General features: G+C 32.7%; 2 protein-coding genes across 3 annotated transcripts in view; one reads left to right on the top strand and one right to left on the bottom strand.

Annotated features, from left to right (window-relative positions):
• The first annotated feature begins 814 nt into the window (after positions 1–814).
• LOC126775802 (CLIP domain-containing serine protease HP8-like) overlaps positions 815–25,294 on the top strand; it is a 36,632-nt gene continuing 12,152 nt past the window's right edge. Inside the window, exon 1 of one of the 2 annotated variants that reach the window (XM_050497900.1) lies at positions 815–1,368. In XM_050497900.1, coding sequence (XP_050353857.1) covers position 1,368 — 1 coding nt within the window. In that variant the 5' untranslated portion in view covers positions 815–1,367. Of the gene's footprint in view, positions 1,369–19,716; positions 19,821–25,294 lie in introns of those variants that run through there. The other variant, XM_050497902.1, reaches the window with a different exon arrangement.
• On the bottom strand, positions 3,127–16,998 carry LOC126775811 (serine protease easter-like). Its single transcript, XM_050497914.1, has 7 exons — positions 16,819–16,998; positions 12,090–12,236; positions 8,721–8,829; positions 7,621–7,802; positions 7,116–7,252; positions 3,830–3,961; positions 3,127–3,311 (listed from the first exon to the last, which is right to left on the bottom strand). Exons 1-7 carry the CDS (start codon positions 16,877–16,879, stop codon positions 3,168–3,170), a joined length of 912 nt encoding a protein of 303 aa, XP_050353871.1. The 5' UTR covers positions 16,880–16,998; the 3' UTR covers positions 3,127–3,167.

The raw sequence follows: 25,294 nt of genomic DNA, 5'->3' as shown, positions 1-25,294 counted from the left end.
GAAATATGCCATCATTGCATATTCCTTATCCAAGTGTAGCCACACTTTTCCCGCCTTAATAACTCTACTACTAATACAATTTTACAAGAATGGCACACATTTAAAAAATATACATCATCATCATCAGTATCTAAAAGAACACATACATAAAATAGGCGGGGCTATATCTTGTAGACTACGGTTACGTACGGTCATTCAACACATAGAGATACAATTTCATTTATTAAATACAATTTAATTCTAGGGACATCGAGGGAATTGTAAGTAGTCTTTCATTATATTATCGATATTGGTCTTTTTTGCATCCTTCATACGTATAATCAAATGTGTAATCATTTTTGTCAATAATTATTAAATGAAACGCAATTGATTATATGTATAATATTATTGCAATAGATTATTTATTTGATGTTATGTTATTAAAGCGATGAGAAATAATGGTTTTGAATGACAATGAAAACTAAAAGAAAACTAACGTTTATAACAAGTTGTTATTAAGAATATAGGAATAATAATAAAGGTATCGATAGCCTTTCGGTACTTTTCATTAGGCATCACTACATCAACGTAGCAAATATGTATGTCCTTAAAGACATAATTTGTGTGATAATAAACATAACTTGTTTTAAAAAATTTAGAGTGTGTCCTAATTTTACAACTTGTAACATCAAAACGATTGGGTATTTTTAATATTTTGCAGTTATATTATGTAACTCATTCGGTAGCTGCAATCTGCAAAACGATTAATAGAAGTGCGCGGCGCTTTTTGAACATACGTTCTGTTTGACATGTGAGACACATTCCGCGCTCTAAAGGCATATCCCCCGATATGCGTGACTCACGATCAGTGTTTTGTTACGTCTTCGGAAATAATGATTTAGTTGTTTAGTTCGCTTTGCGGGTGGTCTTTGATACGTAATTTTTTCACTTCATACGTCATGATATTAGCGAATGAATGGAATGTGACGTCATGGTTTTGGCAAATGGGGGATTTATTTTATTTCTTTACGTTTTTGAGGTTCAAAACTTATTTGTCAGCGATGATGAAATTTATTAAGAGTTGTATATAAGTCGTTAACCTTGCTCGGGCTATGGATTGATATGCCTTGCGCGGACATACCTCCTGTGGCCCTGTGTTTGAGAAGAAAAGTGCATCAAGTCTATTTAGCGCAACGTCTCGTCCCACACTGATTTATTAAGTGACTGCGACAAATACGATACGACAGGAGGATTGCGGCTGTTTCACGATTTGCGGGCATTACATATGTAATAAATTTGTTAAAAAATATTATAAGAATAATATAAATATTTGCAAATTTATTTGGGTTCACGAAGGGTCCCTCGCAGCAATACAACACGTATTATTTAGTAAGTTTTTTTTTTACTAATAATCCAAATGAAGCAGGTCAGCAAGGGTTACTAAACAAATATAACAGGTAAATAAGGTAAATTTAATAAGTATGTCTATGAATGTTTTTTATTTACTTCGAATATATTACAACAATAAATAAATAAATTTAATGGAATTGATTTATCAATGTAAAATTGGGTGTATTCGTCGTAGGTACTGGTAAGTAATACAAAATTCTCTTCTATACGGGCTTAATCACATTTTAACTGGACCAGTATCGTTATTACCGATGTAATAATTATATTACTTCCGGAATCGATTGTTAGTACACAGTCATTTGATTTTTTTTATGAAATCATGCTTGACGTGTTGTTCAATGATAGGTATATAAAATTTCATTTGTATGATCTTAATAAGCTGACTTAAATTATAAGTTACACAGGTAATAAAGTTCATTATGATTTTAATACATGTATTTTATTTTACCAATATAATTCAATATTGTGTTATATAAAAACCATTTAAATCTAAATTACAAATAAAAAACTCGAGAATACTGTAATATAAAAAAAACCTATGCAATCGAGAAATAATTATGTTGTACAAAGATAACGTGATAAATTATATTATTTGTTATACAGTAATATTTCCTTTTTAAATTAAAAATAATATGGATTGAAAATTGAAGGATTGAAGGGCGCAGGGAGATTAAATTAAATATTAAATTAAATTATTTAAATTTAATATCAAAAGGAGTTAATTTCACATTTGCTTGAAACCAATCTCGGGCGCAGAACTAGGTCGTGCTTACCAAAAAATCGATTTTTTAATAAACAAATGGAATATTGATTATTGTAGGTAAATAAAAAGTTTATCTTAATATATGTTTTCAAACTAATCAAAAATTAAGTTTTTAAGGTTTTTTTTTAAAATCAAAATTTTGCTCAACAAACGATGACAAAAAAATAAAAATGATTGATTATATGAATGAATTCATTCATTTTTAACATATTTCCGTTTTTATTTTTGCTTTTTTTAATAAAGTAATTTATATAGTAATTTTATAAAGTAATTTTATTTAAATATTTATATAGTAAGTTATGTCATATTTTTTAGTTGAATGTAGAGAATGGGTATGTTTTCAAATACTGCAAGCCAATATCCTTATTGTTTTCCTAATATTCTAAGGAAAATAGCTTTGTTGTCCTTTTAAACGACTGCCCCAAAAAAGTGTGAAATGTTTTCATGAATGTATGTCCAGTGGCTAGATGTAAGGCCGCAGACCCGGAGGTCCTGGTCCCTATATATTCCCAAGTCAGGCCAATAGAACGTTATTGGGATTTTCTGTCAGTAAATTCTCAGTAGCAGCCCGGAGTCTGGAAGTTGGAAGTGTACACTTCAGTGTCTCGGAAAGCATGTAAAGCTGTTGGTCCTGCGCCGTCCCACCGGATTATAAGAGCTAGGGAGTGCACCTGTGTTTGCACACACACTTGTGTACTATAATATCTCCTACGCATTCGGCTAATCTCTCTTGAGATTCGCCGCCGTGGCTGAAATAGGCCTGGAGCACATTATTATTATTATGTATGAGAGTTTCTTTATTTCATCGTATCTTTTAATTTTGCATAGTTACTTAGTATATACCGTAGAAAAAAAGGGTCATATTATTAAACGACAGTACGAACCGTATATTAAATACATATAAATATATTTGGTATGTTTTATGATTTTGATGATGCTTTTCATGTTGAATATTTTTTTAGGATACAACAAACAATAAATAACTTAGAAATTTTATTTCACAAGCACATATAAATTATGATATAATGTTATTTAATATCCATTTAAGAAAATGGGGGATAGAAGTATATACACCAGGTTTTTTAATACCACAGATGGTTGGACCAAATGATACGATACCCATCAAAAAGCTCTTCGGGCCATCTAGCGTGTCGAAAACCTGAAAAAACAAATACGACACAAAACTACTATTTTACGTCAGGTATGGTTAATATTTCTCAGTGCCAAAGACATTGGGCGGTGGTAACCACTTAGCATATGGTGACCCATTTGCCAGTTTGCCTACCTATTAAATATATATAAATAAAAAATATATTAAACTATTAAAGCACCGAAATGTATGATAGTACATGTGTATATGTGTAGATAGGCTTAAAATGGGCCAGTTATTTATAATATCGTCTTATTTTCAACAGTAAAAAAAACACCGTGATGATAGGTAATTTCATCTGACATAATAAGCACCTGCTAATTCTGCTTGTGTATCCATCCCTAAGCCCTAGCATACCAATAAGCTCTGAACCTTCGTCCTAAGAAGACACCTTTACCCAGTATTGAGATATTGACGAATTTTTACTTCACTGTTAGGCAAAAGAATTGCATTTTCATCATAGTAAGCTAATTATAACGATCTTCGTATTTGGTTATCTTGTATATTACTTTAAATATTATCATTACTTTCATTAATGGCCCTCCTGAGTCACCGACGCAAGCGTCCTTGTTTCGCTGACCTCCGGCACAGATTTGCGATGCAGCTAATTTTAACCCTTTTCCGAAAAAATTGCAGGTTTCAGGTCTCATTATTGGCATCTTGAAAAAAAAAAAACAAAAATAAACAACTACCAAAACAAATACCAAGAAACAATTCGTTTTGCATACGGATTGAATTGGAGTTGAAGGAAGCCTTATTTAAAAGCTAATGATGAGTAATGGATGAGTGAATATCTAACTCTTTCGCAATTTCGTAGTGTTATTTTTTGATGTATAATTTCAAAAATTGTAAATGTAACTTAGGTACGAACCATAGTTATTAATTTAAGCTAGTATTTGTAAAAGCTCAATTGCTATGAAAAAAGTAGATGAAATGTCCTTGTGTGTAGAATAATTTTCTATCCTAGATATCCCAAAGCAAAGTAATGGATTTGAATGATAGAACCTATTATATTGGTAATTACCAACCTTAAGAAATTTATGTTGAACATAGACAAAACAAAATTTCCGTTCACCCCATTGACCACTGCACGTCACTATGCTAATCGGATCATTGACATCGCTCGCCAAAAATAAGTTTAAAAAAATTTAAAAAAAAAAGGCTAATTTAATTGCTTAATAATCGGCGATTAAAAAACGATATATGTCTTAATATTTATAGTGATTTTCCAATTTTTATTAATAACATTAGATCGATTTGGCTTTCTTACGTAACGTAATGTAACAGCCTGTGAATGTCCCACTGCTGGGCTAAAGGCCTCCTTTCCCTTTTTTGAGGAGAAGGTTTGGAGTTTATTCCACCACGCTACTGCAGTGCGGGTTGGTGGAATACACATGTCCAGAATTTCAGTGAAATTAGACACATGCAGGTTTCCTCACGATGTTTTCCTTCACCGTAAAGTACGAGAAGAATTATAATGACAAATTAAGCGCATGAAAATTCAGTGGTGCTTGCCCGGGTTTGAACCCACGATCATCGGTTAAGATTCACGCGATCTTACCACTGGGCCATCGCGACTTATTCGGCTTATACGGTAGCTGCAAGGCATCAAATGAAGCGCCGCATGGATATAAGTCACGTAAAGTCAGTTTTACGTGGTTTTACTGCAGGCGAGGCCATGTCACATATCCCACAATATCCGTGAGTTGCCCGTAATGTGATGTGATATGACTAACCGAATTAAACAAATACTAAACTCGCCTCACCTAAATAAATATATAACACCTTCAAGGAATCACACCTCAAGGAAGGAAAGTCAATGAAGAAGATAAAATTATATACATAGACATAATTAATACATGTTATATAATTATTTAAAGATTATTTCAGTACTAAAAATAAATTATTATCCATTTACACTTTCATAATTTTTTTAATTAGGTATTTCAGAGACAGAAAGAATATAATGAATATAAATAATACATTAATGGAATATAATAAATAACGTTAGTGGGGTATTTTTGTCTGGGTAGAAGAGCGTCATAGATCATATAATTATTATTGCTTAATTTTCATTCTGCGATCTGGTATTACTACTAAACATTCACATTAAAAAAGGGAAAACATGGCGCGTTATCTAATAAACGATAAGCTATTAATAAATAAAGTTGGTGCGCTTAACTGAATAATATTGAATCTGGTATTTTTGTTACGCATGTGTTTGTGTTTTTTTTTTTATAGAATTACGTAGTTCAATTTACCACGTATTAGTCTTATTTGCACGTAATTTTGCAAGGGGGCGTTTTGGGTACAACAATTCTTTGTCAAAATAGGAAAATCCATGTTTGTTGCTTGTATAGATTTTGATTTTGTTTGTATTTTTGGAAGATATCGTTAAAAAGTAATTTTAATGTAAGTTTTAGCGGTAATGGCAAATTTTAGGCTTTATTAGATGCTTATGCAGGCTGCTCAATTCCATCGTATTAATATGTATCAAAAATTATTAATGGAATGACATCGGTATTAGATACGCATACCGACTAATCATCGGCCAAGCAAGTAAGTAACGTTGTAAAATACATGTTAGATAACATATTTATTTATAAAAGTAAATTTTATATTTATTATTCATATTGCGATGTTGAGCAAAGATCACGCAAAAAGAAAGCGTTAGTCCAAGTGTTACATGGGAATTGCTTAGCGCATGTAAACACTTATTGCCGTTCGATAATGACAATGTAAATTATTTTTGCAGTAATGACTAATGACCCAAATATTTATCTACCGGTTTCCATTCAGTCATTGCATTAATCGGAGTGCATCATCCATCAGTCATAGCGTTATCAGTGACTGATAGCAATGTTTTGCCGCCGTGATCGCTTCAGACAGCAACGCTTTGAATGATTATACGTTTAGAGGAACATGATATCTAAGACCAGAGTGTTGATAAGATTAAGGCAATTTCAGGAATTGATTACCTTTTTTCATAATACATTCCAGTTTTCGCCCGAGGCTTCGTTCGATCGTTTAAAAGTACTCATTGCTGTCATTTAACTTTAAGAAATGTTTGTGAATTTTATGAAAAAGAGTAATTAAAGGATTTATATAATATTTTTTTTATTGGCAATACAGTTACACTCTCTTTTTAGCATCTACTTTTATATACTAACATAAAAGAGACGAGTGTTAGCAGTTTATAGTCTCTACTTAGTAGACCATTTATTGGATTTTGTGATTTTCTTTGCACTAAGCCAACATATTATTTTGTGAATGTGAGTTATCATTGATTTTTAGTGACTTAAATGCTACCTAACCGAATATAGCTCTAACCATTGTTTTAACAAAACAATTACACCTATTGTGTGAATATCCTCAATCGTTCAAGTCCTTTAGTTGCATGATAGGTATAGGAAAGATGTACTACATTATTTTAATTTTTACGTAAAAATTAAATGTATATGAATGAGGTCACTTTATTCAAGACACTTGTTTAGCAGTGTTTGACGTGAAGGTTAATAGGAACGACTTTATAGGCTCGTTACTCATAAGCAGTAACTCAAAAACGATCAGGGCAATACTACTAATTTAGAACGGATACGATATGTTCTCAATTCTATTCCGATCCAACTTCGACTGAACCGCAACTGGTTTTTTGAGTGAGTAGAATAGGAAAACGATTTGATGTTGACGAAGTGACATTTGTTAGTAGAATTTCTCTCCCCGTTAATGTAGAAACCTTGCATGAATAAATAGCTATACATATATATAACTACAAATAATGTTTTTGTGTAAATGATTTATATCAAACCTTACCGAAACATATTGCAATATTCTAGCTTTTGCTTCAGTGGTCATGTTCGTTTTTCCCCAGCCGGCTACCGTCACATAATCACCCAAGTCAACATTACAAAGTTGATGATAACGAGGCAAGCAAATTGGTAAAACGTAATCTACAAATAAATTTCCTTTTTACATAAAAATGCTATATAGTATGTTGAAAAAATTATAAAGTAGACTAGTTTGAGTTGATTTCGATAAGGGAGAATTTTGAATAGTATTGAAAATTTCATGATGATCGATTGATTGTTAAGACGTGAAAGCGTAACAAACAAACCAAGTCACTTTCGCATTTATAATATTATAAGGATTCTGATCATACGAAAAATCTATTTCACTTTACTAGTTAAAGTTGATCAGACTATTGACGGAAACTATAATTAACGAGCTGATGAGGATGAACTGAATATTATTAACGACTGAAATTCTATGATATCATTCTCGCATGATGAGAAATTATTAATTTGTAATAAATAATTACCATTCATTTCAACGGGCTTATCCATCAAAATTATGGCCAGATCATTGGTAAAGGGCGGCTTGTCGTAATTCGGATGTATTATTACTTTTTTAATCTTTCTGTCTTGTACTGGAGGTGCACATACATGCACTTGGCAGTCTGGATTTGTCATCGTGTCATATTCTCCTATTCGAATAGATGACCTGTGTACAAATAATACTATTGATGAATACATTGTATATGCTAATATCCGTCCGTACAAACTTAAATAAAAAAATATATCAATAAAATATAAGTCAGTTAACAATTGTGTCGGCCATCTTGCAATTCGTTTTAAAACATGTAACTTTATCCCGTTCCTCCTCTTCTCTGTACAGTATACGTATATAATATAAAAAAAGAAAACTCATCAAAATTCTAGAAATTTCTCGATAGATCTAGAATTATGATCATTAGTGTGCATATGTGTGTTGTCTGACTTAAACTTTACTTTCGAACTAATTTTAAAGTTATATAATTTTAAATTATTTATTCAGTTCAACAGTAAAAATAAAAATATTGAGCATGATTATTTTAGTAAATTGTTTAGCCAAACGGGCAAGATTATTTTGCATTGAAAATTTGAAATACTTGAATATCGTATATGTTTATTCGTTTATTATTTTTTTTTTATACATGTTTAATTTAAAAAAATAACTATGAAACCGAATCTATCACAATCTTTTCCAAGTTCCAGTTGAATAATTAATGGAATGAATCATTACATTTTCCAATAGACTCATTCAATTAAATTCAATTGATTTCAAACTGTCTATTAATATAACCAGGATGTAATTGTGGAATACTTTACAAATACCAATTCCATGAAAATTACTGTGATGAATCGCCAAATGGTAAATATCTCAATGAAAATTGCTGAAGGGTACTTTTATTGCACCGTCATTACCACGTGCTATATCTACAATTGCCTCATTCAATAATCATGATGCAATATTTGAAGTATTTGTGAGCACTGGGTTGTTCCATCAATCAATAGTCATCGATAGGCTCTGACTCAATTTATTTCTTTGAAAGGACATATCACGAAAGTTTGATAAGGTAAGTAATGTCTTCTCACTCACAATTTAGTTTCATCTGCAATGCTCTGTACGCAGTGGGCCGCAGTGAGGACGTAGCGGTCGGTTATGAGGGCACCACCACATAACCAGCCAGGTTCCTTCTCTCCATTTGCTGAATAGTTATGAATTTGTATTGATTAGTTACTGTAGTAATTATAGTATTGATGATGATCATGTCCTCCTGATCGATTTCGGCAATTGCGGCCAATATCAAGAGAGATTAGCCAACTGTACAAGACATATATAGTGCACAAGTGTGTGCGCAAACATAGATACACATATAATCCGATGGACGCCAATCCTACACAACCGCAGGGAAACCGGCCGCTTTACGAGCTTATTCCAACTTTCAGCTTTCAGACTCCGGGCTACTACTAAGAATCTTCAACAGAAAAACCCATATACCTTTTTATTAGCTCGATTTAGAGTTCGAACCCAGGTCTTCGGTATCTGCGACCAACGAGACAGTCAAAATAGTATTGACTTACAGTATGATTAACCGATGAGGTTTTACGTATCTGTTTATCAATGCGTTATAGAATAAATATTATTTGAGATTATTTATTTATTGATTCTTGAAAATACTTTTTTTTTTGGAATTTTTGTTATAAGTTAAAACGTACTTTTTATCTGATTTTTATTTTTAAGTTTACAGGGATACTACGGAACATGCCTAGTAGAATTAGTAGTTGTTATACTAGCATAGTTTTTAATTTTGGTTGTATCAATTTTTTGGTGTAAACAGTTGTTAATGGACTAAGATTCACATTATTTATTTATTGATTTAGATTAATAAATAAATAACGACGACGCTCGTAGCGCCGCATTTACAAATAAGTAGATATGTTTTTGTCTTATTGTTTTATAATTGCTAATATGCGATTATTATCACATAAAATGCTATATGTATGTTGAAATAAATAAGTATTATTTCACAGTAAATAATTTTAATATATAATTGACTAGTTTGAGTTGATTTTGAGTTGGAGTGAGGGTGAGGTGTATTCAAAATTTTATGACGATCGGTTGATGATCGGTTGATAGCCACGTTTTCAAATAAGTAAATATATATTTGTCTTATTGTTTTATAATTGCTAATATCTGATGATTCAATTTATTTTTTTAAATTTAATTAAATGATATACATTAATGAATACCATGCCGGAAATGATAAATAATAGAAATGATTGCTTGCTTTATCACGTAAATGTTACTGACATCAATTGTCGACATTATGTACTTAATGTTTACTTATTTTGAAAGTCAGAAGTGTGATTATACTTGTATAAAGAAAATTTTATCTTTTAAAAACCAAAACATACTATAGAATGATAAGGTAAATCTAAATTAAATAAATATTTAAAAATAACTTAATGCGGGATGGATAAAACGCCGACGTTGACCACGACGCACGAACGCACGCGCATGGTATTTTCGTTCGACTTGAACCTACCTACCCATCTTATATCTTACGAAATTTTTAAATAGGTAAGATATGTAATATGATTAATTAAGTTTTCAAATGTTGATGTTTTGATTTTTTTTTTAATTATAAAAGCTATTCTGCACGAGAAAACTTCGATTTTTCAATGAAACTCATCGCAGGAATCGATAGTGTACAGATAGTGAGTGATATGCGACATTGACAATTATAATTATAATATTTCACGAATACACGCATCAAAGTATATCACCATAAGTTGGTTATCAACATTTCACGGGTGTGTTATAAAAGAGGTTCTTACAGAATAGCAACGAAGTGCATCGTTCCAGGTGCCATAATCAAAAGACCGTTGGGACGCCTGGAACGGCACCACAGTGATTTTGTTCAAAATATAATACGAAATTTAAACACGAATATCTTATATTATGATGATGATGATGATGCCCTCCTGAGCGATTTCAGTCGAGTTGAGTCGAGTTCGAATGCAGTCTGCATTGAGAATGATCACCGAAATCGGAAGTCTGATTAATCGCACAGGCGATATTATACGTCATATTAACAAGAAAATGTTAGCAGCAACCTTTGCTCTATTAAAAATGGCAATATCTATCTAGCTGTCTTGCTTTTGTCGTTGATTTTTTTTTAAATATTTCGTTGTCCTGGATTACTGTCTCATTGAATTCTATTTTCTCTAAAAATCGAGTCGCTTCTTTTATTTACCGTAATCTCAAATGTTCAAAATTTCCTGAAATTGGTGTTATTCACGTTATGACAGAAACTTCGAAAACGCCAAACGTATCGTATCGTGACTATCATTTTGCGTCATGGGTTTTTCTTATTACGACAACGCGTTTTGGTCGAATCACTTCTGGGATATATCTTTGTTCAATTAACGCTTTGTTCTTTGAGACAAGATAAAAGTAGTAAAAGCATTCGCATCAAGAATAACATTTATATTTAAGGTATAATTTAAATTTTCGTAATAAATGGCATGAATAATTGAATCAGTTTTATATATATTATTTTCGGGTTTTATGCACGATTATATATATTTTTTTCGCCTGAAGATAAACACATTCGAAATGATAGACAGAAAGTACGATCGTGGTGAAAAAGCAAATTCGATTCTATTTAAAATTAGAATCCCTGATCTGCAACCTCATCCAGCTGGTCACTAGACCAATATAATATATAATAATATATAACCAAAATATTATTGGTCTAGTGACCAGCTGATTAATTAGTGTCACCTTGACAGTTTTGTAATTTTTTCATAGCAGAAGTTTAGGCTAATGATAATACCAAGTCGCACAGATTTATTGCTTTTTAATGCTGGATCTATGCTTATTTACATATTTCCAGATTCTTGTAGATATTTTTAGTATTCTTGTAGATTAGTTCTTGTAGATATTTTTAAATTCATACTAATTATCTGTATATAAAAGAAAAGATTAATTAATTATTTTTCCAAAAAAAATTAACAGATTTCTAGAAATATAACTAAAGATTGAAAAGTAACTTATTTGGGTCTTTGGTAAATAAATGATAGTCTAAAATTAAAGTCGGTTAAGAAACAGAATGGATAGCGCATGAGTCGTTATTAAAAAAAAAATATATATATAAATCTAAATAATGCGTAGATGTGAAATGCGCGTGGGCCGGACACAGATTCAAATACAAACAGTAATATATTCAGAGCGCGCCTAAAACCAGCAGAATTTTAAATCCTTATCCTTCTCGGCATGCGATCTCATTTCTACGCTTTTTCAATCTTCAACGACGTATCGTAATTTATTTTTAGCTTCAAACTAGGTAGGTAAACCCATGCAAACCCAAGTCAAAGATTAGCAATTTTGCTTTACCGTGTGTAAAGTACACTTGTTATGTGAACCCTTTATATAAAACTACTTTGGTAATAACCGACTCACTGTAATAGCCCAACCGTATTATCCATGGAAACTGTCCTAGAGCTGCATTCATACCCCCGATTATGCGGTCAGATGCACTAAAGCCACACTCGAATTTGTCTATTATTTGCCAAGCTGGATGTTCTTCCACCGTACCCAATATATCTTCTGTAAATAAAGGAAAAACATAAGTCATAATAAATTTTTGAGCGAATAACTAAGCGAATAATAAATAACGATAGCGACTGCATGACTTTTTTACTGGTGGTAGGGCTTTGTGCAAGCTCGTCTGTGTAGGTACCACCCACTCATCAGATATTCTACCGCAAAACAGCAGTACTTGGTATTGTTGTGTTTCGGTTTGAAGGGTGAGTGAGCCAGTGTAATTACAGGCACAAGGGACATAAAATCTTAGTTCCCAAGGTTGGTGGCGCATTGGATATGTAAGCGATGGTTGACCTTTCTTACAATGCCAATGTCTAAGGGCGTTGGTGACCACTTACCATCAGGTGGTCCATATGCTCGTCCGCCTTCCTATTCTATTAAAAAAAATGACAAATACTTTAGTCATGTAAATATAATATTTTATTAATAAAACGAATTTAACGGAATCATAAATAATCAAGATGTTATAAATAAAAGGTTACCAAAAAGGCAAGGATGCAAAGAATAATTAAAAAAATTACAAATACGTATTTATAAATACATATAGTATTTACGAATGGTTAATATTTCCTATAGTGCCATAGTCCGCTAATGAGCCAACGTGACTGTACCAACAGCCAAGACTATTTGTAGTCATTTTTTTTCCTTCCTTTAATTTACAATAGATAGGAAGATGTTCCTTTCTATTGTAAATTCAAAGAATAAAAAACCCTTAGCGTATAATTATGTTTTACGACATACATGCTTACTCATTAACCAATAATAGCTACTCATTATTTTTATCAACCATTTTATGGTTCCAAGTTGTGCTAAAGCTCAATTTACAAAACCAACCGGATTACTTTTGTGGTCGCATGCTTTACTATCTCTGCCTTTAAAAACCCGTTGACGTTATAAATTAAAGACAATAAATGAATCATAGTTCTAGCCCTGATAGGTATCTAGAAAAGAAGTAGGCAGAATCTAGTTTGTTCTAATTGATAATGACGTTTATAGCCTATGAAGAATAGTGGCAAAGGAGATCGGTGGTTGGATAGATGGGTGGATGTTTGTGTGGATGGACGAGTTGGAAATAACTTATGTATATGCTTAGAACAAGTGACCTTAGTTCAAGCCCCACAAAATTATCCTGCGCTTTATATGCAATTATATTGTATCTCGTGCTTCCAATGGACCAAGCCGCATTGGAGCAGCGTTGTGGAATAAGCTCAATATTTTTCAAAGAAGTATGTACTATAGTCCCTTAAAATAGATCAGCGAAAAGGTAGCTTTAAAATTATCTTTTGTAGTAATTAGGAAAAGTTCTAAATAGTTTACCATCGAGGAGATTGTAGTTGAGGTTTAAATTGCGATTACCATAAAATACAAATACCTTATGTATAAATATAATTATATACATATAGCCTTATCCTACCACAAAAGGAATAAAACAAAATAAACAACTTTGACACCGATATAATTGGTCACCGATATCAATTGACGCGATATTATTGGTCGAGATCTTAAATAATCTATAATATTCACTATGGATTCGCGAAAAAAATTCATTTCCAATCATCAATTAAGTTGTAATCGGAACTTCGAAAGTTTAATTAATGAGGTTATAGCTCGTTAAGTGGAAGTGTTGTGTTATAAATAAAGGTAAATTAATCAAGAACTGTTTATGCAAGAACGCATGCAATTTGTAAATCTAAGGTTTGTTTACCTTTATTCTTACTCCGCTTTGATAGGGTATATGGTATGGATGGATACAAAATCTCCACGATGAACTGAATTATACACATCGTAGACTAGTTGTATAATTTTCTTTTTAAATAAGCCGTTAAGCTTATCATCGCAGCAATTTGTGTCATTATTATTACAAAAAACTAGCTACTTACATTGTTTTAGTAAACCTTATATTAGGTTTAATATACCACACAGCATACAAGTACAGCAAATTACGATATAAATTTTCTAAAAAAATAACTGTTGTAAGGGTATGTCGAATGAAACCGCTCATTTCAAGACGTGATTAATGTAACGGTGTGAAAAAGGACGCATACTTTTTTCTCTTTAAATACAAAAGTTCGAGCAATTTTTTAACAAATTATTTATAAAAATACTATAAGTTCTTTGTAAATTTTAGCACTTATCTATAATATTTATAATACTACTGTTTTAACAAAATATAAAACTAGATAATTTGTAGAAATGAAACGGATTCATGTTTGGCCGTATAGCCGGATATCCGACGACTGGACATTCAGCAAATGCCGATGTAGTCTTTGTTGACCACAAGAAGCCTCGAATTAATTTTGAGTATTAATTTAATACTTTAATTTAACTAATGGTACGTAAATTGCTGTTTGTTATTTCCGAATACGCAAAGTTAATAAATGTTCCCTTTTTTACCGCTGGAAAAACGCCTTACGCGTTTCCCCCACGGGAACAGTGTGTGTGTGTGTGTGTGTGGGGGGGGGGGGGGTATGCGGGGCTCGTCGGTGTCCAAGGCGCCGAGTGCGTCCCGGACATCGGAATACCCACTAAAAAACCAGCGGTACCCTTTCCGTCTTAACGAGGAGCGCCACGGGATCGCTTTGCATGCTACCGTGACGCTCTGATGGCCGGCCCACCTATGCGGGCCTGATTTAAATATTAAAAAAATACATTAATAAATTAGGTATCGTGCTCTTGCTATATTTGTGTTTTTAAGTACAATAGTAGTATGTGTAAAGGAATTGGTCAAAAATTGTATGTATATGCGCCCCGGATTGTATAGAGATGATATCTATTTTATTCAATAGCACATATTTTCTATATAACTAATAAGAAAATCGCATATAATTATGCAGATGAAGATTTAAAAATATTGATTTTGTCATGAATTTTTATCGTGTGTTTACAATTATTTTAATATTATTTTTAGATTAATTTAGATATGTGTGTTTAGCAGCTGATAGCTGTATATATTTGGTGAAGTCTTCAATGTAAATAAGTCTGATGTAAACTGAAATAATATATATTACAGTCGTGCGTCACAGTAGCAAGTCACCGGCAGCTGGCCCTCCATCAGCCATCGTTTGCCTTGAAGTCAAACGATCCCTAATCTTCTTTAATAAAATAACGGGTAATTATTCCAAAATATTTTTAGTTCTGATTGAAATGGTTTTGTGTTTATTCCACTATTATAACTAAAGTATCTATATGAATCTCGCTTGATACATTATCCATTGCGGTTTCGCTTCAATACTATATGACTTAACTTGATATTTTGTACGAAGTAATAAACGCCCAATAAAAATAAATGAAATATATTCTATCGCTTACATTTTACGGTACATACTATAATACTCTAATATAATAAATGTCTGTCAAAATTAAATGTAGCATATGAGAATGTATCGTAATTTTATTTATCGTAAAAAAAAATATTTTATTTATTAACAGTAACTTATTTTAAATTAGTATTCATAATTTAAAGCTTATAAGTTATATTTTATTTTTTTATATTTTTTTGTTGGTATTTTGTCTATATATTCTTTGTCTATATTGGGTGGGTACCCAATCAATAGTTACTTTAATAAACAGTATAAATATGAAATTTTGTTTCAGTTTAAAGGTCAAGTAAACCAGTGGAATTGCGGACACAAGGTAAAATTACAATGTTTGACTATTTACCATCAGGTGCATTTGCTCGTCTGCTTTCCTACTTCAAATGTCAATAAAATATCTTTCCCTGCGGTATGGTTATTTCAATTATCTGTACAACTATCAAAATTAGTTTTATTTGTTCGTACTACGTATTTAAATGTAATGGTCCTTTAACACGCTAGAACCATTCTTGGAGTTTCGGTTATAGAAGGTGGTTGCATCTTTGCAGGTGCTTGTGTAATAATTACAATTTTCGATGTCACACGAAGTTCGATGAAGATGCTCGCACGATTACTGTCTGTCAATCCGTGTATGGTCATAAAGCGCGACCTGTATGCCTGTGCCGTATAATGTGTTTGCCTGTTGTTTTTTTTTAATTATTATACTACTATAAGAAATATTAACCACCTTTACAGTCTTGCTGTTTAGCGGTAGAGTATGTGATGAATAGGTAGCACATACTAAGACGGACTTGCACAAAGCCCTACTAAGTCAAGGAATGTGTTCAACATTGTAAGAAGAACATAAGCAAGAGTGGGACAAATAGAAACTCTAGTACATTTACCTTATATCTTTTTTAGATTGTATCCTAGAACTGTTTGCTTGAATATCTTTGCGCGAATAACAGTATGATTCGATTATTTTATGTTATGTATGATTATTTTTAGCATACCAACGTCGTATTATTGGTTTGGTATCTCTAGAACCCTATGATTAGTTAACATTTTCAAAAACCGTTCGAAGCTATGAAACTAGCTTTAAAAAAAAAAAAGACGATAAAAAAGATTTATGAAAAATTTCAAAATCTAGAAATGCGAATTAAAATGTTACCGTTTTCCTGTGACAGTTTTATTATATTCCATCTTATAAACCAGACGGCAATAATGTTCGAAATTGTCATCAAATTTCCACTGCAACTTACTCATATTACACAAAAAACAAATTTGCTTACCTGTTCGTCCGTGACGCATTATAATAGCAACGAAGATATAAATTCTTGTACATTGGCTCATTACAGTTATTTTCAGAAAATTGAGTAATCTTCTTATTTATAGTATGAGTAACGTATCTATGTACTCTTTGTTTGAAATAAGTATCATGACTGTAAGTCACTAATCGAGTCAGTCAAATAATTGAATGCAACTAATCGAATGCGTTCAATTGTGATTGGTTCCGGAAGACTTGCCTTTAAGTATATTATTGCTATACATAGAATTGTCCAATGTTGCTTTATTTTTAATCAAATAAAAATAAATATATAAGCTATGTTGTTTCATTTCCGGTTAATATATTCAAGAAACGATTCGTTTTGCTTATAGATCTACGAGGCGTGATCCTACACCGTTTAAACCTTTTAGAATTCGCATGTGATATAAAAATTACAGGAAAGACTATTACGGCTCGTAACTCAAAAACGATCGGTGACTAATGTAAAATAATAATTCGTTAAACATAGTAACCAGAAACGTACTCATACTGCTATAATTATGTATTTATTCTACGCTAATATAGTATGTAACATGGCTGTATAAATGATTATTGTGTTAAATTTAATGATACTGGTGTACCTTTATATATAAAAGTTTTTTAATGAAACTAAATAGGTATTTATATAAATTTTCATATAATTAATTATTGTACACTTATACCAACACAATTTCGATACAAAACAATGTTAGTACTATTTTCTTATCATAATTATTACTTGTTGTAAACACTGCGAGTTTCAGTTTATTATCACGGAGTCCTCTTTTCGTATTTCCCGGATTCGTGTATTCAAATAAATTATAAAGCATTTTTATAATATATTTTTTCATGTTACAATAAGGTATTGTTTGTGGCTGGCCACATTGTTTGTGACTGTTTTATTCCTTGGTGAATCGGTGATAAAACACTAAAATTAGCAGCAGTATTTCCATTCACCAATCTACTAATTCACCTCTTCGCCCATCCACTTACCACCAATTGACTATTTGAGCCGGTTGGTGTGGTTGATAGATACTTGCCTTTCACGCCGAAGGTTGTGGGTTCGATTCCCACCCAGAACAGACATTTGTGTGCATGAACATGTCTGGGTGTAATTATCTATATAAGTATGTATTTATAAAAGAAAAGTAGTATATGTAGTATATCAGTTGTCTGGTTTCCATAGCACAAGCTTTGTACAAGCTTAATTTGGGATTAGGATTCAGGTGGCCGTGTGTGAAAAAATGTCCCAGGATATTATTATTACTATCCACTAATTTATTTTTAAATCCATTTGTATATTATATTATATTGGAAGGTAATAAAGTGAATTATAAAACTTTACTTTTTTAATAGTGAACTGATTTCAATGTCACCAATAATTATGATACTTGAATCATCGGATTATATTAAAAAAAGTTAAATGGTCGCGCATTTAAATTTATACGTATAGATTAAAATAATTTAAAGATTTTTTTTTCTTAAAATGTTACTGGTACGTTTTTTTATTTTATTAATAATGTTTTTTTTGTGCACTATAATATTACCTGCGTAACTACGCAGCAACTGGTGATCACTGTTAGCAATGGCAGCTGTATCTCATTTACTTGTGTACGTTAGAGCGCACCACCAGAAGTGAACTCAAAGGAATTCATCGCTAAGGGTTTGTTTTTGTTGCCAACTTCATAATTAAACAACCGTTAAAATATATCACCTGATGACAGCAATGATATTGAAAGTAACATCTTAGTTCCCGAGTTTGGAGACGAATTTCTCTTACAGAGTTAAAGCTGGCTTTGGTGACCACTGACCATAAGATGTTTTCAATACTACTAACTACTATCATTTCAACAGAGATGGCGTAAAATTATTATCTGCATGTGTATGTCAATGTATGTCTACTAAATGACTGGATCATTTTCGATGATTTTTGTGCATGTTTATGTATCTGCCTTAGATTGTTCGTGGTAAATGGCTCTGCGATCGTGTTCCAAGATTTTTTTAACGAAAAAATAATGGATTGTTGTAATGTAACCATGTATTGTTGTTATTATTAGTCTTTGTTTATTCAATTATATACTAATTATGTCCTCCAGACCGATTTCGGCCACGTCGGCCAATCTCAAGTAAAATTAGCTAACAGCGCAGGAGATATTATAGTGTACAAGTGTGTGCGCAAACACAGATGCACTTTCTATTCCCTAACTCTCATAATCCGATGGGACTGATGATGATGGGAATCCGACACGATCGGAAAGAGTTCAGGCGCAGAACCAACGGCTTTACGTGCTTTCCGAAACATGGGAGTGAACACACTTCCAACTTCCAGACTCCGGGCTGCTACTGAAAATTTTTGACAGAAAAACCCAAAAACTTTTTATTGGGCCGACCTGGGAATTGAACCCAGGACCTCCGAGTCTGCGGCCTTACATCAAGCCACTAGACCAACGAGGCAGTCAGCATTATATACTATTAACGTATTAATTGTCACTGAGTTACTGACATAGACATTACTCGCTCGTAACCTTGAGGCAGACTGTCACTACTATCTCATTAAAGATATTAAGGTGAGATCATAAACAATTTTTATTACTTTTTATAATTTGACATATTTTTACCACAGCCGTACACAGTTGGATGGAGCAGCAAGTACATTAAAATTTACTTTTTAGCAGCGTTGGTTGCATAAGTACTTCTTACAAAAATATCAGAAGGGGTCGTTCTACCAATTGGTGTCCCAATTTACGTTTGGTCTTCTAGAATTAGTCGTGGATGTGGCGAAAGACTGATGATAACCTTAGCTAGATTCTCGGCATCGTTAACAGTGTTTTAGTAGTCTGTAAGTACTTATCGTCAAATGTAATTCAACTACTAAATGAACCGTATTTGTCAGTCAGTCGGCGACGTGAGTTCAACGCGTGCGCTCCTTGATGATGGTAACCATAGTCTCAACGAAATATGACGAGCATTCCTTGAAAAATAATTAACGTAAGTAAAATCGGAATATGTAATGATAATAATATTGGAAATGTATTTACACGTGTGACAAATACACGACTCATTATCAAAGAATTAAAGTCATGGCTCAAAGGCTTTGAAATATAGATATTAGCAAAGAACGTCCAAATTTTCAAATATATAAACATATGAAGAATAATAAGAGGAGTAGGGAACTTCCCTTTCTTTTAGAGTTTATTATCAATAGTTTTATGACTGTAGGTGGTAATTCTGGGTATCAATATGAATGAGCCTATGAGTCTCTTTATTTTGAAATTAATGTTTTTTTTAGTATATTGTCTACAAATTACCTACTGCGCCGACTTTTTCACTTCCAGTGAATTAACGTGAGTAAATGGCATTACAATAATAACGGCGTTGCCAAAATTATAATACAAGAAAGAAAGAAACAAAGATAGTTTCCTCTCCTTCTTACAATGGTTAAATAATTTATACTTAAACTAATTTTCTTCCGCAGCGTATGACATAGGACATAGGAGACCTTGTTAGATATCTTTTATGCTTTGTTGTTATTAAAAACCATATGTCCTTTTATGTACCCCTGACAACACGTAATAATATTATGATGATCGATTAATATCGATTCAGAATATATAGACGTATATTCTTAATAGACGTCTTTGTATTTTGAATTGCGTCCATATTTTTTGGATATTATTTGTATAATATTGTGAGATAATCAAAGAAAATAGGTAAAAGCAAAAATAAACTTAAGAGTAATAATCTATAATATTCAAAACCAAAATATCAACTTAAGACAGCAGCTATAATTTCAGACCGGAATCGAACTCGATCCAGTCGAAAAATCATAGTATTTCAGTGCAGGCGGAATGAAATTTATGTACTGAATCTTTCATTATACCAATATTAGCATGTCGAGGACGCGAAACCACGAGTTTATCCCCTACGATCAAACAGCGCAACGCGCCTAAGGAAGTTTTCACTTCAAAAAAACAAACATAATGTCATCACAACAATCGTTTTATGTGACCTAGGTTAAGATAAAAACATAACAATATCTTTAATATAGAACAAAGTAACGAGTTCGTAGTATCACATGCATGAAAGAAAATTAGCCATCTTTATATCGCGATCTGTTAAAAATCGTTTTTTTTTTGTAAGAGGGGGAAAACGAGCAGGAGGCTCACCTGGTGGAAAGTGACTACTATCGCCCATGGACATCTGCAAAACCCGAAGGTTTGCGGGTGCGTTGCCGGCCTTTAAGGAATGAGTACGCTCTTTTCTTTAAGGTTGCTATGTCATATTGGTTCGGAAAAGTCGCTGGCGAAAGCTGATTCCACAGAGTGGATGTGAGAGGCAGGAAATGCCTCAAAAATCACGCTGTACGTGTACGTGATCCAAGCCATTCGGCATGGTGGGCGTTAAAATCATTAAGAATAACGAGATAAGAGAACTGCTGCAGCACGAAATCTGTAGCTATTTGGATGTGTTTAACGAGCCGGTCAGTTTCGGCATTATATAGGCACGCATCAGATCATCACGTTTGATCATCGCAGTCTACGCGCAGCCAAAGAATGGATAGGTCCCTCCCTTCAAGGCTGGCGAGGCGACGAGAACAGATATTCTCTCTTACATAAACACGGTGTGTGACTTTTCCGAACCAATATGACATAGCAACCTTCAAGAAAATACTTTGGTATTGCGAATTACTATGGTTTTTTGAATTTTTAAGCCGAATTATTTTAATGAATGAAGAGAGTTGGCAACGTCGCAACTCAACGTAGTATTTGGACGCCAAATAAGCGGATATTTCGTTATTGCTGAGAAACGTATACGCGTCATTAATATACGCGCTGCAGGAGTGTCACTCCGAGGTGTGAAATCTTCCGGAACTTTTGATTATATTTTTTCAATCTTTTTACCAACATATTTAAGTCCACTCATTCTGTTCTACGGGTAGCTAGGACGTCTGTGCAAACGTTCGTAAAAGTGGCGTCCGATATGTGGAAGTCAAAAGCAGGTGGACGTCATTTTAAATACAAATTACTCTTCAGCGGCTGCCAGTTTGTTTGGAGGATGTATATATATAGAAATTAATTATCATTTATTTGCAAGCTGGTTACGGGTAATTCCTAATGATAATTTTTATCAGCTTTTGTTGCTTTTTCATTGTCGACGTTATCATCGGACTTAAACTCGGTTAAATGAATGACTAGTACTCGCCATCCGTCTATGACGCTGTCGAGGCCATGAGAACAGAAGACACATTCCAAGAAAAAAAAATGTTGTAATATTTAAGTATCTCGTTATTTTTTAAATGAAATTAGGTAAGCAGACTTGCAAATAGGCCAAATGATGGTTAGTGTTCATCATCTTTGCTAAAATCTCCATCACAATACTATAAAGTATTATCACAATTATTCAACAAAAGTTTGTCTATCCTTGTTTCTATTCATACTTGGTTTAGAAATTTTACTGGATGATAATTTAGCCAATTTGCGTAAGTAACTACGTAAGTAACACAAAATATACCCACAGTCATACTATATATTTTATAAAATATAATGTAAAAATTACTCCAGCTATATGGATGGGAATTTAGGGTTTCCAATTAGATATGGTCTCAATTATTTGTTGCAGTGGGTTTCAAAATATAACACTTGACATCATGTCAATCTTAATTTCTATTTTGCCCTCGCGTCATAATATCCTTGTTGAACTGTAACAACAACATACTTGACATTGGCAGAATGATCTCCTCCTGATCGGTCACGGCCGGCCACGGCTGCCAATCTCAAGTGAGATTAGCCAACTGCGCGGGACATATTTTAGTGCACAAGTGTGTGTAAACACAGAAAAACTCACTAACTTTTTATCGGCCCGACCTGGGTTTTGAAACCAGGACCTCGGGATCTGCGGCCGCTACAAGATCAAAGAGGCATTAGCAGAATATATTGCCTACAACTAGCATAAATACACAGTAACAGCCTGTGAATGTCCCACTGCTGGGCCAAGGCCTCCTCTCCCTTTTTAGGAGAAGGTTTCGAGCTTATTCCACCACGCTGCTCCAATGCGGCTTGGTAGAATACAGATGTGGCATAATTTCAATGAAATTATACACATTCATGCAGGTTGTGAGGACACAATGTTTTCATTTTCATAAATACACACCAAAATAAAATACCTACATTTGCTACTAATACTACTTAACCTTGACAAATTCTAATTAATATTCATTACAAGTTGTAACAGTAAAGGCTTGATTTATTTATGGCTTTAATCGCCATCAAAATAGCAATTACATTTACAAAAAAAGCGTAAAAAATTATAACACATTGATAACAACTACATTCCTTTATGAAAAGAAAGAAAAAAAAGAAAAATGTATTGGCTTCAATACGTCATTGCAGATTTTTATTTAAATTATAAAATAAAGTAAAAAAAAATACATAAAGTGTATTAAATAATAAAAAAACAATTTGAATAAAGTAATTTTAAAAAATATGGTCGTATATATGTGTATATTGTTTTAGATTAATCATAACCGATTACGATAAAAATTATACATGTATTTATTTACAACTTGTCACTAGAAATCGCTTGCTGATCGAAAATGCTTGCTGGATAGCCTTTTATGTATAAACTCATTAATGGCATTTTGGACTGTCCAAAACTACTGTCACTTATTTGTATTTCCGCGCCCACAAAATGCTTACGCTTAAAGAGGCGTAAATTGTTTAAAACTAAAGCTTCAAAATCGAACCTAGGACATAGTTCACCTATAAATAGAATTATAAAGACCTATTGCCTATGCAATCGCCTTGTCGCTGTCTATACAGCGACAAGGATGTAAACATCTTTACCAACAATATACTTAAATTTAGAAGGTCCATAATACCATTAGTTTTCATTATTATTTTTATTTTTAGTTTATTAATTTTTTATTCATTGTTTTTTTTTTGTTTTGTAACTTGAAATTTTGATTTGTCTTTTATTTGTTTTTGTTTGTGCTATAATGAATATGTCGCCTTATTGTTCATGCAGTTATCACCTGTAATTGGGGTACCACTTCATTTATTTTATATTTTATGAACAGTGTGCTATCATGTATCTGTGTGTACTTTGTTGGTGATGTAATAAATAAATAAAAATAAATAAATAGAAACTGCAAGGTGCTGCAAGCTTCAGATTATCAGCGCTATACCGAACAACCAAAATAAAATAATAACGTGACTAAAAAACTAAACTATCTACGTGCTCATAAGCAGGACAACGACTGCCGGCTTGTGCTTGTATTATATAAAATCAACTGATACAGACATTATAATGATTAACGATAACGTACTGCTCCGAAGATTAAAAGTGCTCAATTTTAAAAACATTCAATAACATTAATATTTCTCAAGCGAGGTCGACGATCTCGTAAACGCTTGTGGTTTATTTTGTCATTTCTTTATAGTACTGGTAATTATTTCCGGATTAGTAATAATTTCTGATGACTAAGAAAATGTAACATAATAAAATAATGGATAGCACTTTAACTTTGGGCGTGTGTACGTTCTTGAAAAGAAAATAGTATAATAGCGCTTTACCCGCGGCTTTGCTGGCGTTGTTGCTTGGCGTGCTCGTAAAGAATAACTGACTGACTGACTTATAAACGCACAGTCCAAACTACCGGGTTAGCACCATGAAAATTTCGATATGGCTACTTTTACACAGTAGATTAGTACTTTCATTCCCTTTTTATTCCTTTTATTTACCTGTTTTTTTTTCTCGAGATCCGTTTTAGTTTAGATGCAGTAGTTAAGTAATAAAACTACTACAGGGTTTTTCCTTATATGTAAAAGGATTTGGATTTAAAGGCCGATGGAAGGTGGCCGCCCTCCTACTAGTTGAATACTTTAATAATCGGAATCTCCATACGGGTATTTTTTGGGATATGCTATTGACACATATTTTAGTTTTTAAACGTTTATGTGTGTTTTCTTGATCTGACGTCTAAATAAAAATGTCACCAAGTTTCGCCACCCTAGGCCCCGGTCTACTCGACCTATATATAGGAAATACCGCCCATGTGGACCACCGTGCTCCTAAATTCTAAGTCGGGGAATATACTTGTGTTAAAATTTCCTCTAGTGTCCTCATGATATTTTATTTTTTGAGAACTTAATAGTATAAAAAAACTCAGTTACACGTCTCATTGCACATGTCCAATTTACTGGTCCATCTCGGCTTGGAATCAATTAAATAATATTAGGAATATCATAATTTAAAACCATTAAAAATTCAAATAATATCAGCCTGGAGTTAAGAGAAAACATACTAGATATATTTTATTAGGTATATGTTTTCTGTTACACAAATAATCTTGTAACTTCTATTAGTTCAGTTGGTCTGCCGTAGAGGCAATATGATGTATAATTTCCATTTAATCCGGTTCCCCGTTCTAGAAAACCGATATCTTTTTCATAATTCTCTTGCAT

This window comes from Nymphalis io, chromosome 19, assembly GCF_905147045.1.
Source record: "Nymphalis io chromosome 19, ilAglIoxx1.1, whole genome shotgun sequence".
Lineage (NCBI taxonomy): Eukaryota > Metazoa > Arthropoda > Insecta > Lepidoptera > Nymphalidae > Nymphalis > Nymphalis io.
The sequence above is the reverse complement of the archived record's forward strand: the minus strand, read 5'-3'. Positions and strand labels throughout refer to the sequence as shown.